Source organism: Populus trichocarpa, chromosome 7 (assembly GCF_000002775.5).
Source record: "Populus trichocarpa isolate Nisqually-1 chromosome 7, P.trichocarpa_v4.1, whole genome shotgun sequence".
Lineage (NCBI taxonomy): Eukaryota > Viridiplantae > Streptophyta > Magnoliopsida > Malpighiales > Salicaceae > Populus > Populus trichocarpa.
This window is the reverse complement of record NC_037291.2, coordinates 1,831,893-1,844,481: the sequence shown is the minus strand read 5'-3', so window position 1 is coordinate 1,844,481 and position 12,589 is coordinate 1,831,893. Positions and strand designations below refer to the sequence as shown.

At 36.5% G+C, this 12,589-nt stretch overlaps 3 protein-coding genes across 3 annotated transcripts; all 3 read right to left on the bottom strand.

The window, feature by feature from the left end:
* Positions 1-617: 617 nt before the first annotated feature.
* LOC7473188 (embryonic protein DC-8) lies at positions 618-3,717 on the bottom strand. Its single transcript, XM_002310773.4, has 3 exons — positions 3,187-3,717; positions 1,838-1,947; positions 618-1,741 (listed from the first exon to the last, which is right to left on the bottom strand). The coding sequence occupies exons 1-3, from the start codon at positions 3,426-3,428 to the stop codon at positions 846-848; spliced, it is 1,248 nt and encodes a 415-aa protein (XP_002310809.4). The 5' UTR covers positions 3,429-3,717; the 3' UTR covers positions 618-845.
* Positions 3,718-4,359: 642 nt separating this feature from the next.
* On the bottom strand, positions 4,360-9,102 carry LOC7480131 (uncharacterized). The gene is made up of 8 exons (XM_002310775.4): positions 8,611-9,102; positions 8,326-8,421; positions 7,943-8,053; positions 7,287-7,596; positions 6,896-6,986; positions 6,039-6,381; positions 5,362-5,510; positions 4,360-4,997 (listed from the first exon to the last, which is right to left on the bottom strand). The coding sequence occupies exons 1-8, from the start codon at positions 8,893-8,895 to the stop codon at positions 4,481-4,483; spliced, it is 1,902 nt and encodes a 633-aa protein (XP_002310811.1). The 5' UTR covers positions 8,896-9,102; the 3' UTR covers positions 4,360-4,480.
* Positions 9,103-10,902: 1,800 nt separating this feature from the next.
* Positions 10,903-12,325, bottom strand: LOC7480132 (protein RADIALIS-like 3). Its single transcript, XM_002310776.4, has 2 exons — positions 11,852-12,325; positions 10,903-11,118 (listed from the first exon to the last, which is right to left on the bottom strand). The coding sequence occupies exon 1, from the start codon at positions 12,108-12,110 to the stop codon at positions 11,874-11,876; it is 237 nt and encodes a 78-aa protein (XP_002310812.1). The 5' UTR covers positions 12,111-12,325; the 3' UTR covers positions 10,903-11,118; positions 11,852-11,873.
* Positions 12,326-12,589: the final 264 nt, after the last annotated feature.

The following is a 12,589-nucleotide window of genomic DNA, read 5'->3' as shown; positions in this document are numbered from 1 at the left end:
CTCTAGAAGAAATGACCTAATGAGAGAAAAAATGCAAACGAAGTTGGAATAAATCCATGCATTTGGAGTCGGCGTCACGGTTCAATGTAAATCAAGGAGGAGTTACACCTCTTCAAAGGAGTTCTTGCTCAGCAAAAAGAAGAAAGCCAGGAGTTATAAGAATGTTTAGGGTTGGGTACAAATTATATGGTGTGCCCATGAGAGAAATCCATATGATGTTTGAATAAGTTCTCATGTATTCACAAGTAGTGCCAAGCATGAAGTACGAAAACACAAGACACGATCTCCCATGATCCAAGAGTAAGTAATGAATGGCATTGAAATTCGGAAAAAGAAGAAGGAATGAGACTGCGAAATTAGCCTCCAATGAAAGGAAGGATTCCTAACAGGAGGTGAATTCTAGGGAATTAGCCTCCAAGAATGGAAGGTAATTAAATTGCAGGGATCATGAGGTGAAAGTAGACAGTTTGTGCTCCCCATTGTAAAAAATATTTTCCCCATATTCCTACTCTTGTTCTTGTTTCCATTCTACTTCTAAATTTTGACAGTCTGAAGTCCTATTATCCAATGCATTACAAACATCATTTACAAACCAAGTACTGATCTCGCAAAGAGAATGAGAAATTAAACACAAGCTGGTGTTTTATTTAGAATTTTAGATTGTAAAGAGGCCTAATAAGAAAAAGAAAAAATGAACGAACTACATAAAATTTATTGGATGCTATCTCGTACATGTTATGAGAAAAAAGAAAAAGAAACTAATTAAAGAGCTATGACTCACAGACGAAGATACTGTGCCGAAACTGGTAAAGTCCTCTCAAAGATCAGCAGTCTCCTTTCTCATCTTATATATCTCCAAGATCACCAGTTGCCTTTGACAGCGTCTCCTTGGCAGCTTCATAGTTGGCCTTGGCCTGATCAGTCATTGTGTCTTTGGCTGACACATATGCCTCCTCAATCTTGTTCTTAGTTTCATCAAAAGCATCTCTCTCACCATCTCCTCCATACTCCATTGCTCCTGCCGCTGCTTCCTTGGCCTTGCTAGCCTTCTCTGAGGCTATATTTGAAGTTCTGTAGATCTCCTCTTTAGCTACATCATAGGCATCGGTGACTTTCTCGTGTCCGTACCACATTGCTTCCGATATTGTGTCCTTCACATCACCTGTCTTGTTTGAAGCCATATTTGAGTCCGCTTTCGCATACTTCTTAACTTCATCATAAGTATCCGCAGCTCGGTCTCTTCCATATCTCATTGCTCCTGAAACGGCCTCATTGGCATCACTAGCCCAATCTGATGCAATATTTGAAGCCTCGTTACAGGCATCAGCAGCTCTATTTTTTCCGTAATCCACTGATTCCCCCATTCTTTCTTTAGCATCATCAGCCTCATCTGTGACTCTGTTCATTTTCTGGCTAGCATCACCATAGGCATTTGCTGCTTTATCTTTTCCATATCCTAAAGCTCCACCAATCGTGTCCTCCATATTGTTTGCTCCATCTGAAACCTTGTCTTTAACAATGTTCCACTTCTGATTAGCTTCATCATAGGCACCCTCAATTTTACCCCCTCCATATTCCATTGCTCCTGCCAATGTTTCCCTGGCATCACTAGCTTTAATATTGGAAGCCATTTGCTTGGCTTGATCGGCTTTCTCTGAAGCAAAGTCCCTCATGTCACCCGCCTTCCCATAGGCCATGTCTGCTGCCTCACCAGCCTTTTGAGAGGCATACCTTGAAGTTTCTGAAAAAAAGATCGAAGGGGAATCAGCAAGGGGCAAACAAATTCTTGTTTGAAGATTAACCAAGTTTTGGATTGGCATACAAGAGCAATAGTTACCAGATGCAACAGAATTCATAGTATCTGTGGTCTTTGAGGCAGCATCTCCAGCTCTATCCATTATACTTTGAGCTCCCTCTCTTGCATTTTCTTGATTGAATCCAAATCCACTGTTAATACCATTAGAACATTAGTGTGGAAAATTAACAAAGTATAATTGATGATTCTATAACATTCAAACAAGCCATGTTCTTTGATCTTCTACTGGGGCTGCCAAGCACAAGAGGAATAAAAAAGGAGTGGACCATGAGCTATAATAAATATTTAGCCAAACATGCTTGCCAAGAGTAGGCAAATAAAGGAGTGAACCTTTTTTCTTCTTTTTTTCTCTCTTTCTTTATTCTTACATTTGAGATATGAGTGGATGGTGAAACTATGAAATTAAATCACTAATTTTTGTTAATTGAATTGTTGACATATATAGAATCATTGTATTTGTTCAATAGTTACATTAATTTATCATGCCTATAACTGTTTATGGTTTTAGATGGAAAATGAAGATAGATACCATAATCCCATGAGAAATTACTACAAAAACACAAAGGATAATGATAGAGATACTTGACTTGTTTTACTAAATTTTGTTACTAGATAATTAATTTTATTAATCACTCAATTATATCATAATTATAATTATCTCATTAAATATAATAATTACATTTCACTTTGTAAAAAATTTAGTGCCCCTACAATCACCAAACAAAAATTGTCAAAAATTACACCCATATCTAGTGAATAAAAATAAAATGTCAGGACTCATTTATCTAAACTTCAATACAATGCAAGAAATCACCTTTTGAATTATTTTAATAAAATTTTAATAATAGGTTATTTGTAACGCATTTTGTATAATTAAATTTAATTAATAAATTTATTTATTTTATTTTTTATATTACCTTCATCACATTATCACCATATTTTATTTTATATATTTAAAGGTATGAGTATTTTAAAAAAGTTAATTTTAATATAAATTTTTTTTTTTGAAATTGTAGATTAAAGGATTGAATTATGTTTGAATTTCAATTCCTTACTCTCTATACTTTCATGCTTAAATTTTATTAAAAAATTTCTAAATTAAATTTAATTTAGAGAGTTCAAACATACACAACAATTCTATTCCATTGCCATTTGTATCTTATTGAAAATTAGCATGGAATTCCTTATTTACATTTCAATCAACATGAAAAATGACATCAACTTTCAAAAATTAATACTAGATCCAAAACAAAAACAAAAGCATTTACAAGAGTTGCTAAAATTGTTAGAAAAGGTTGGATATTAGAAAGAGATACAACATGGTATGTAAGATATTGAGGAAGAAATGAAGGGAAAGTTAGATTGATTACTCAGTGAACTTTTGATACGCCGAACCAGTCCAAGCCTTTCCTTTCTCCTCGGCGTCTTGCATGGTTTCTGCCGCACCATGCTTCATCTCTTCAGCCTTGATCCTTGCATCTTCCGCTGCCAAATTCACTCTTTCCTTCGTATTCTCCACCAAATCCTCAGTAGAATAACTAGTACTCCAGCACAAAGACACCTCCATCCATAGCACCATCACCATGATAATCACCGCAACTCTCTTCTCCATATCTCCTCTTTTTCTTCCAAAACAGAAGTGTTTTTAAACTTTTGTATGTCACAAACAACCAAAACCCAAGTTGGAATTCAAGCACAAAAGTCAAGATCGTACAATGTAACTGTGCTGTTGGTCATTCTTATGCGAATTATGGAGGTCTAATTAAAGTAGGATGGTAGGAACGGAGAAACTGTTGGTGTCGAAACGTGGCAGCAAAGGGAGTGCGTGTCGTGAGTAGGGGACGATTCTTCCTGCTATGATGCCATGTGTTCTTTAAGACAGGTTACAGTTGGCCACCGTTTATGCAACCTGGTTTTTGTTATTTTATCTATTTTTTATTTGCCTTTTTGCATGCAATTTTTGTGGTAGGATGGACCATAGGTGTGGGCGCAAGCTCCAAACTGATTTTTCTACGAGTGAGTCTTGCTCCTTGAAAAAAGTAAAAGGGGATCCCTGGTCCTCGCTGCCCGGAGCATGGGGACAACGAACTCTCCATGAACGGTCTAAAAAAAGCTGGGACGTTGGCTGTTTTTTGAATTTGCTCCACGTGCAATTATCAACCTTTGGCTTCTATTTGTTGTGCTTTCGACCGGGCAATATTTGTGATGGTAATCTTCCATCATTCTTTCTTATTTATGTTGTAGTTCATTTTTTCTCTAAATCTTCAGCCACCTATCATCGTAAGAGGAAGAGCCTCAAACATCTTTCTAATGTGTGATGAGACTTGAGAGTCAGCCATTCGAGGGAGTATTAGTTGCTCGAGTATCCAACATCTTTCAAATGTGTGATTCTTACCTCCTCAAAAATCAACACCATTATCAAGGTAAGGTTAATTTGAGATGAATTGGACAATGTAAACCATTTCAGACTTGGTTTTTCTACTTGGCAAACAATCACTAGTATAAATAATAAGACAGTAAAAGATTCTGAAAGAATTCTGATGTATCGACCAAGGGAAATGATATAAATAATATCTGGGGTATTAAAAGATTTAGAGGAACAAAATTCCCATTAAATATTTGGGATAAATAAGGTAAATAAATTCTGAAGAATGTATTCCCCGGCTAAACTGGGTGGTCACCTTCTGCTGCCAGTTTTAGCCGCTGGTGATGCTCCGCAACCTTGTAATCTACAATCTCCCTAAATAGCTGTGAATCCAATACACAATCACAATCAGGGCGTCCATAGACAGCTGCTTGGACACCAGCCATGAGTTTCGCTATCTCACGACCAGAGAACCCTTCTGTTTTCTTAGCAGCCTCTCGGATCACATCTTCAGAGATATCTTTTATGGTTATTTTTTGTGTCTTCTTCTTGAACAAAGATCCCTTACTGGACCCACTGTCCCCTTCATTAGAAAGGTAGTTCCTCAAATACAGGTTGAGCAGTTCAAAACGCTCCTCCTCTCCAGGTAGCGGGAACTCAATCACTTCGTCGATACGGTCAGTAACAGCACTATCAAGATCACCTGGCCTGTTTGTGGCAAGGACAAGAACTATGTCCCTTGATTGATCCCCAGTTCGGAAGAGCAATGCATTTAGAGCACTTCGCTGAGCTTCACTCATATGTGTACTGTTACGCCTGAGTTAGATCAATAATAGCACTATCAGCCTGATTACCAAAAATTAACTTGAAACCAAAAAGGCAAAGCAAAAATCTAAATTCTGCATCCCACAACAAGAAATAGCATTGTTCCGAACTATTTCAGCAAATTCAACATGCTTTAGAAAACCAAATATTATTTTGATAATTGTTTCAAAAGGGTGAAATGATTGCAAGTGCAAGTCAAACTCAGAGTGCCACGAAACCTTTATCATGCATCACATTATCTCTACATGCAAGATTACACACCATCTATAAACAAGAGTATCACTTTATTTCAATAAATAATCTGCAATATGCAAATATACCTAGAACTTAATGCACCAAGATGAGGTTAACTTACTCGCTTAGGAAAGCATCTGCCTCATCAATGAAAAGCAGTAAGCCTTTCTTTGACTTCTTAGCCCAATCAAATATCTCATGGATTTTAGTAACAGCTTCTGCCCCCAGAGGTGCAACATCTCCTCCTGTCATCATGGCATAATCCAAACCCTGTGCAAGAAGATCAGAGATTAAAGAGTGACAAGAAAATTTGGAAACAGAAGTTTGCCACATAAAAAAAGAACGAAACGATGAACAGAAAAGGAAACAGAGGTGCTTCAAAGCCTAGAGACCTGCTCCCTGAAAATATAAACCTGAAACTAGTGCCAAGAGTGATAAGATCCTAGCAAAGCATGTCTTATGGTTTATTTTGTATTTAAAAAGTCCAATGATCAAGTAGATTTGAGCCAAGCATCCTATTCACAATATGCATACTTCAGAATGTTCTTTATATCCTTTTTCCAGTTTCAATCTGTCAAATGGATGAAGAAATCACTCAATTCAGCATCTGAACACATGTTAGTATGAATTATATGGTTTCTACACAAGAATGGTTCCTCGACAATTTAAAGTATCCCGGAGATTACACATCCACCAAAAGGTTCGGGGACCAGAAACCAACAGATCACTTATAAAAAGTAAATAACTACTTGTTGGTTCTAAAAGCAAATGGAAGAAAGCAATGAGTTAAAGCCATACCGATTTTCTAGCTATCTCCCTTGCAACCATAGTTTTACCAGTGCCAGGAGGTCCATAAAACATCATATTGCGAAAGGGTGCCTGGTGAGTTTTGGTGTTTGCCGTAGCTCTTGCAAGGTGCTCTATTCTCCTATGCAATGATGGATGGAGGATAATGTTTCTGAAACCATTCTTACTTTCCAAAGGAGATGCTGTCCCAGCTGCTGTACTGTATTTCATAGCTTTATTTTTCGCTTGAGATATTACCCTAGAAAAAGGCAATCTAGACATGGATGATTCTCGGATCAGAGAGGGTTGCCCCAATATCCTGTTGATATAACCCCATATAACTCTAGAACCTTCTCTGTAGAAACAATACAGACAACCAGGGCATTGTTAGATGGAGTATCTGACAGAATTGACCTATCAATTCAGCCATGTCCTTAACAGAATTATGTCAGTAATCAATGTATAGAAGACCCCAATAAATAAATTCAGCTTTAGAGACACATTTCAAGAAGTGCCTGCAACAAAGTGGAAAATGAGTAGCATCATGGCATGTTGCAGGGTGGTAGTGGTGAGGGTGATGTTGAGATGAACTTGGAGAGGAGAGTGATCGTGTGGTGATAGGAAGTGATATTCCTGTGATCATTTTATATATCCTATTCCTATCTACTTTCCAACATGCCTTGAGTTTAATTAGCATCCTCCAAAGAAACCCAAATAGCACTCTTGTGTCAAATGAAGCTCTTAGCTCCGGACACAGTCCAAAGCATCATGCCTTTTTAAGAAGAAACACAGCAAAAAACTTCCAAGAGTATATTCTTACTAAGTGAATGAAAACAGAGCAGATGCAGAGAAAAAGGCATTATAGAAACCTAGTTGTGTAAATTCCTGCAGCCAATGCAGTAGCTCCTCCAACAGTCATAATCAACTTATTTCGATCAGTTAATAAAGTCCTGAAACCACCTGTAGAAGCAATTTATATCCAAAAATTAAATACCATCCAACAAACATGCCAAGATTTTTAAGTTACAAGAATGCATTAAACTAAAGCAAGAGGCAAGAGCAATATCACAATATAACATCCATTTCAGCTGTTGTAAGGAAAACCCCGTGATTCATCTGTGGTTTTGTAAACTTTTGAACAAGTATCTAATTCCACACGTGACCAACCATTTTTCATCCAGTGTATGTACTCATTTTCATCAGATCAGCCCTGTAACTGAGACAACCATTAGTTGAGAAACATGCTAACCAGCAGTTTACCTTCAATGTGACTGAAGGTTGTATTAATTGCAGCAAGCCATTTTTCTCTTTCGCCATTTATCCGTTCAACTAGCATTCGTCTGTTATGTTCCTCCGTCAATTTCGCCTCATGGGCCCGACCTTCAGCCTCAGCCATGGCTTTAACTCGTATTGTTTCCCGTTCTATTTCGGCTCTCTCTTTCTCAGTCTGACGTTGTTGAGCCTGGATCTGCTCCTCAGTAGCCCGTCTTGCTTGTTCTTTTCGTATGGAAGACTCCTCTTGCATCTTAACCAATTCAACATTATGTCGCTTCTGAGCTTCATGATCTGTCTGCAAACATGACAACAAGCAAATAGTAAATGTACCTTGCTTGGCAAGTAATAAGTTAGCTAACTATTTCAAACTGACCGAAACAAATGAATTTAAGTAAATAGTTAATTTCAGTTAGTTCAAGAAAATATAAAAGAAATTTAAACGAGTGAGCTACACTATCTAAACTTGCTTGTGTCCTTGACTGATTTTTCCCAAACAAGAACATACAAGTCAGATCCGCAGCAATTCGGTGACATTAACTTCCCAGGCAAGGATGTTTTTCATATATCAACTGAAAATGCAAGAAACTTTTAAATGAAATCCCAAAACTTTCTTTGAACTAAGAATGAGAGGCTATCCCAACCTGCATTCTTTTTCTCGCCAATTCATCCTCGTAACGCAACATTTGTGCCTTCGCCTGTGCTTGCTGCTGAATCAGATTTCTTTGTTCTTCATGCAATTTTCGCTGCCTGTCCTGCCAGTACATAAACTCACAGCATAAGCCAAAACTGGCAACAAATTTCCACATTATACCATACCCTTTTGGCAACAAAACAATAACCCTTGCTAACAATTAACACCAAAGACGTATTTAGATCTAAGCAAAAACCAAGAGACAAAAAACATAATCCCCTTTAACACATCAATCCATCACCACATAAATTGCAACACAGACACATTAAAAAGGAACCCAATAAGTACAGCAAACATCGAAAACACATGCGTGCAAGATAATTTATCACTCACAATATCAATTTGAGCTTGAATTACTTCGTAATGAGATTTCTCCGCTGCCACTTCCGCCAATCGTGACTGCTCTTGCTTCCTCATAACATCAAACACCTAAAAAAGCACAAACATCATAAAAACCCACCTCAGCAATTCAAAAATCACTAAAAAAACAGTCTAAGGTTTCTAAATTTCAATTTAACAAATTAATTAACTCTAAACTAAAAACAAAATCATTTCAACTCCCCAAATTTAAAAACAATGAATAAAAATTTGAAATTGAAATTGGATAAAAATCAAAACCTGTTTAGCGTGTGGAGAGCTATTGATTTCACGAAGAGCTTTAGCTCCTCTCTCTAAAGCCTCCGGGTCAAAACCCGCCCCTTTCGTTTCTTCAGGTTCGGGTTTTGCATCGGATTTCGGGTTCGCAGTTTGATCCTCTTCTTGCTGCTGTTGCTGTTTCTGTGAAGGAGAGGATGAGAAAGGATTGAAGCGAAATGAGGAGTCGGCATACGCACGGCTTTGAAACGTCGAGACTGCCGCCGCCGCCGCCGCGACAGCCGCGACAGATAATCTGGAAGCGGACATGAGTAAAAGGGAGAAGTTGAATTAGGGATTGATTTGATGGATTGGATGAGAGTTCATGTGGGTTCTTTTGGGGTTTTAGGGTTAGCTAGGGTTTAAAGGAACACGTCTGGTTAGTTGCTGCTAGGGAAAGGAGGAGGGTTTAAGGAATGCCTGCGTGGAGAGGAATCTAGTGATTGCGGTGCCAAAACGATGAAAAGGAGGGTCGTATCTTGTTTTAAAATCAGAAAATGAATTAAGATTACAATTTTATCATTTTATATATATATATATATATATAAGGGTATGTTTAGGATTACTTGTCAAAAATAACTTTTGATTTTGAGTCATAATTTAAAATTTATTTTTTATAAAAAAACTTGTAAGAGAAATATGTTAAAATAATTCATATTATAAGTATATTTGATAAAAATAACTCAAAAAATGTATATTTTTTAAAATGTAATATAAGTTAGAATTCATAAATTAAAACTTAAAAATTATAACTTTAATAGAAATTTTGACTTAACTTTGTAACAAATTTAGTTAAAAAAAAATGTAAAGTTATATTAAACAAGATAAGTTAAAAACATTTGCTTTTTCTTCCCGAATAAGTTTATATAATGATAAAATAATAAGTTTATACTTTATTATATTTCCTAAAATATTCTATCAATTCATTTAAAATTTATAGAATGATAAAATATTTTTTTGTCAAATTTATATTTGATCATTTATTATTATCTTATGTATAATTAGTTAAATTCTAACATGATAAGATAATTTTGTTATGACACCAAGCCATTAACATTTCATAATGTCGGGAATTGAATAATATTATTTTCAGGGGTAATACTTATTGAATTGCTATTGACTATTGTATTATTAGCCTGTTTGGAAATGCGAGTGACTCGTGTTTTTAAAAATTTATTTTTTTATTAAAAATTAGTTTTTTTTATATATTTTGGATTGTTTTGATGCACTAATTTCAAAAATGATTTTTAAAAAATAAAAAAATATATCATTTTAATATATTTCAGCACGAAAAATACTTTAAAAAGTAACCGGAACTACACTGCGAAACAGACCTATATGGCTCATAAATTGTATAATTTTGGAGTAATTAATTAGTTTTACAAAATTTATTATAGCACGATAACAAAATTTTGAAGTGATTAATTTATTATAGCACGATAATAATATTGGGATTGGGGATGGTTTACAGATTTAATCCTGACAATATGCCAATCGAATTGGGGGACAAAACCCTGTTTTTTTTTTTTTTTAAGAATAGGAATTCTTCAGAGTTCAAAATTTTAAAATAACAAAAAAATGAAAAAAGTTCAAAACTTTCAAAATGTTTCTGTTACTCCACGAACCAGGACGAAAGATCACGTTAATGGGTGTTCAATTTTCTTCAGTCTTCTTAATTTCGTTACTTTTCTTTCCTTCTTTATTACCAGTTTTTCATGTACTTCTGTTTAACTCACTGTGTTCGACGATGCAATCTTATGATGTCCAATTGCGTTATTATACAACAGTGTTATGAATTAGCAATTAACTTGAGGAGGGGACTGCACTGTTTATGCAATCCTGTTTCGCTCCTTTGGCTTTAGTGAAAATATTGAATTGAATTTTATTATTTAGTATTTTCTTCTGCAATGCTTGTTTAGAGAATCAATCATCCAGTAAAGAAAAAGGATTGCATTGAAGTCATTGGTATTGAGAGTCTAAGCTGGCCTTCTGAAGAGGATAGGGCACTTGGCCTGTTACCATGTCCTGGTGCTTGGTTGTCAATATATTGTTGTTCGTCCATTATATTTATATGCTGTGACAGTTTGATTTGAAGCCATTAATGATTGAGCTAAATCCATGCTTATGTATGTTTTACTGGTCCATTTTCTTGGCTTTTTTAGATAAAGTTTAGAGAGCACGAGGTAAATGGTAATTCTTGGAGGGTTTCTTCAGTATATTTCCTGCATAATGGGGGTTCTCTGCTCTTTCCTGCACTTTTCTGATGAACTTTGCTCATATAGGAAACTCATTACACTGATTTAATTCTACAAGGAGGGTTACAACATATAGGATAAACTAATAACAGGAAAATATTAACTTGGTGGACAATGTGTCTTTTCCAACACTTTTTTTTGCAAATAGTAGTGGTGGACAAGTAGTGTATTCAACAACTTAAAACTAGTTTCTAAGCTGCATCTTGTAATTTGCTGTAGCTTTTGGTACCTTTTGAACCTGCAAGGAAGACCGTAGGGGGTGAGAAATCTTAGACCACAGAAAGCTCAAAATCCAAGTCATGGGTTTGGTTATATATAATGATAGTTCAGGTAATGAAGCAGTTAGAAGTTCCAGGCAGGTTGGAAAAACACTGAACATGAATAACGACAGTGTGATGCATAATAAAGAATTGAAAGATCTGAATAAACGACTGGTTTTGCTTGGCAAGAGAATCCTTGATGAAAATGAAAAATGAAAGGCCAAAGTCTTAGATCTCGAATGGAATTGTTTGAACCAGAAAGCTTAGGACATTGCATGTTATGTAGGATTGGATCTCGAGTGGGCTATCTTTGGCTTGGAGACAGAATAAGAAGTTGAACAGATGGTGGTCAGGCATAGCCTTTTCAATTGTATATATGGTAAGCAGTTAGGTGAACTGGATGTTGGCCTAATGATCAGCTGGAAAAGTTGATGGACCACATAAATCTGACACTTTATGAGTTTTCCATCCTCACTTTCTTGGATTATTCCGAGGTCCCATAATGCCAAGAATTTACTTTGATGGTTAGGCGAATGACGGTGCAGAATTTGATTGACCATTCCCATGGAATTTGTCCTGAAAGATCAGAAATCTACGTTGCCTGTATCCTGGCTTAAATGATGCTTTAATACTTGTATATGACATTAATCTTAAGAGCAACATTACAATGATGCTTGAAACAAGGAATACAAGCTGTGATGAGAGCATTACCTCGTGCTTGGTTACCAATGCCTTAGTTGCCGTTTCCACTTGACCTGTAATTAGGGAATGGAACTCTGCCAGACTCAATTTCCCTGACATCCTTGATGAGAATCTCATAGTGCCTCTTCACTTCCTCTGCAGATTTCCCACCCACAGCTTTGGCAACATTATGCCAGCGGTCAGGGGTGTCCTTGTCATGTAAAGCCAGGGCCTTTTCGAATAGTTTGTTTTGCTTAGGTGTCCAAGAGGTGAGAGAATTGGAAGACATCAGTGAAAAATTGTGTGCAGTCCTGAAACTACTGGAGGTAAAGGGTGTTGACAGGTTTTGGAGGATTGACTGGGAAAAAAGCGAGGAACTAGTTCAGAACCCTGACATGCTTGAACTCCACAAAAGAGAAAAAAGGGAAAAGATGGTCTGTTAAGTGGGGAGGAAGATGAATTGGAAGTAAAGGGATGGTATGGTGAAGGCATCACTGAGGGAGCTACTTATAAGCAGGGGAGAGTAGTGGGGTAAGACAGTGGGAGAATATATCTTCCAAAAGAGCAGAATATAGCGTGACTCGTCCACTTAGGAGCCACAAGATGGAGTAGAGAGTGAAAGGGAAGAATCAGTATCGAAGGACAGGCTCTTTATTTTCTTAGCCGAACAATTTTCTTGATTTTTATCATTGGCAAGTGGGATTTTTTTTTTTTTTGATTTACGTGGGGTGTCCGGGCCAGCTTACGCGCACCACGACTATTCCCCAC

What these genes read in the sequence shown, in the direction of transcription:
- LOC7473188 (XM_002310773.4), bottom strand. Translation starts at nt 3,428, where the DNA reads ATGGAGAAGAGAGTTGCGGTGATTATCATGGTGATGGTGCTATGGATG. An exon ending in GCGTATCAAAAGTTCACTGA is followed by an intron (nt 1,948 to 3,186) that starts GTAATCAATCTA and finishes TGGTATTAACAG; the next exon opens with TGGATTTGGATTCAATCAAG. An exon ending in TATGAATTCTGTTGCATCTG is followed by an intron (nt 1,742 to 1,837) that starts GTAACTATTGCT and finishes TCTTTTTTTCAG; the next exon opens with AAACTTCAAGGTATGCCTCT.
- LOC7480131 (XM_002310775.4), bottom strand. Translation starts at nt 8,895, where the DNA reads ATGTCCGCTTCCAGATTATCTGTCGCGGCTGTCGCGGCGGCGGCGGCG. An exon ending in TTCAAGCTCAAATTGATATT is followed by an intron (nt 8,054 to 8,325) that starts GTGAGTGATAAA and finishes ATGTACTGGCAG; the next exon opens with GACAGGCAGCGAAAATTGCA. An exon ending in GGGAGATAGCTAGAAAATCG is followed by an intron (nt 5,511 to 6,038) that starts GTATGGCTTTAA and finishes CTTCTTGCACAG; the next exon opens with GGTTTGGATTATGCCATGAT.
- LOC7480132 (XM_002310776.4), bottom strand. Translation starts at nt 12,110, where the DNA reads ATGTCTTCCAATTCTCTCACCTCTTGGACACCTAAGCAAAACAAACTA.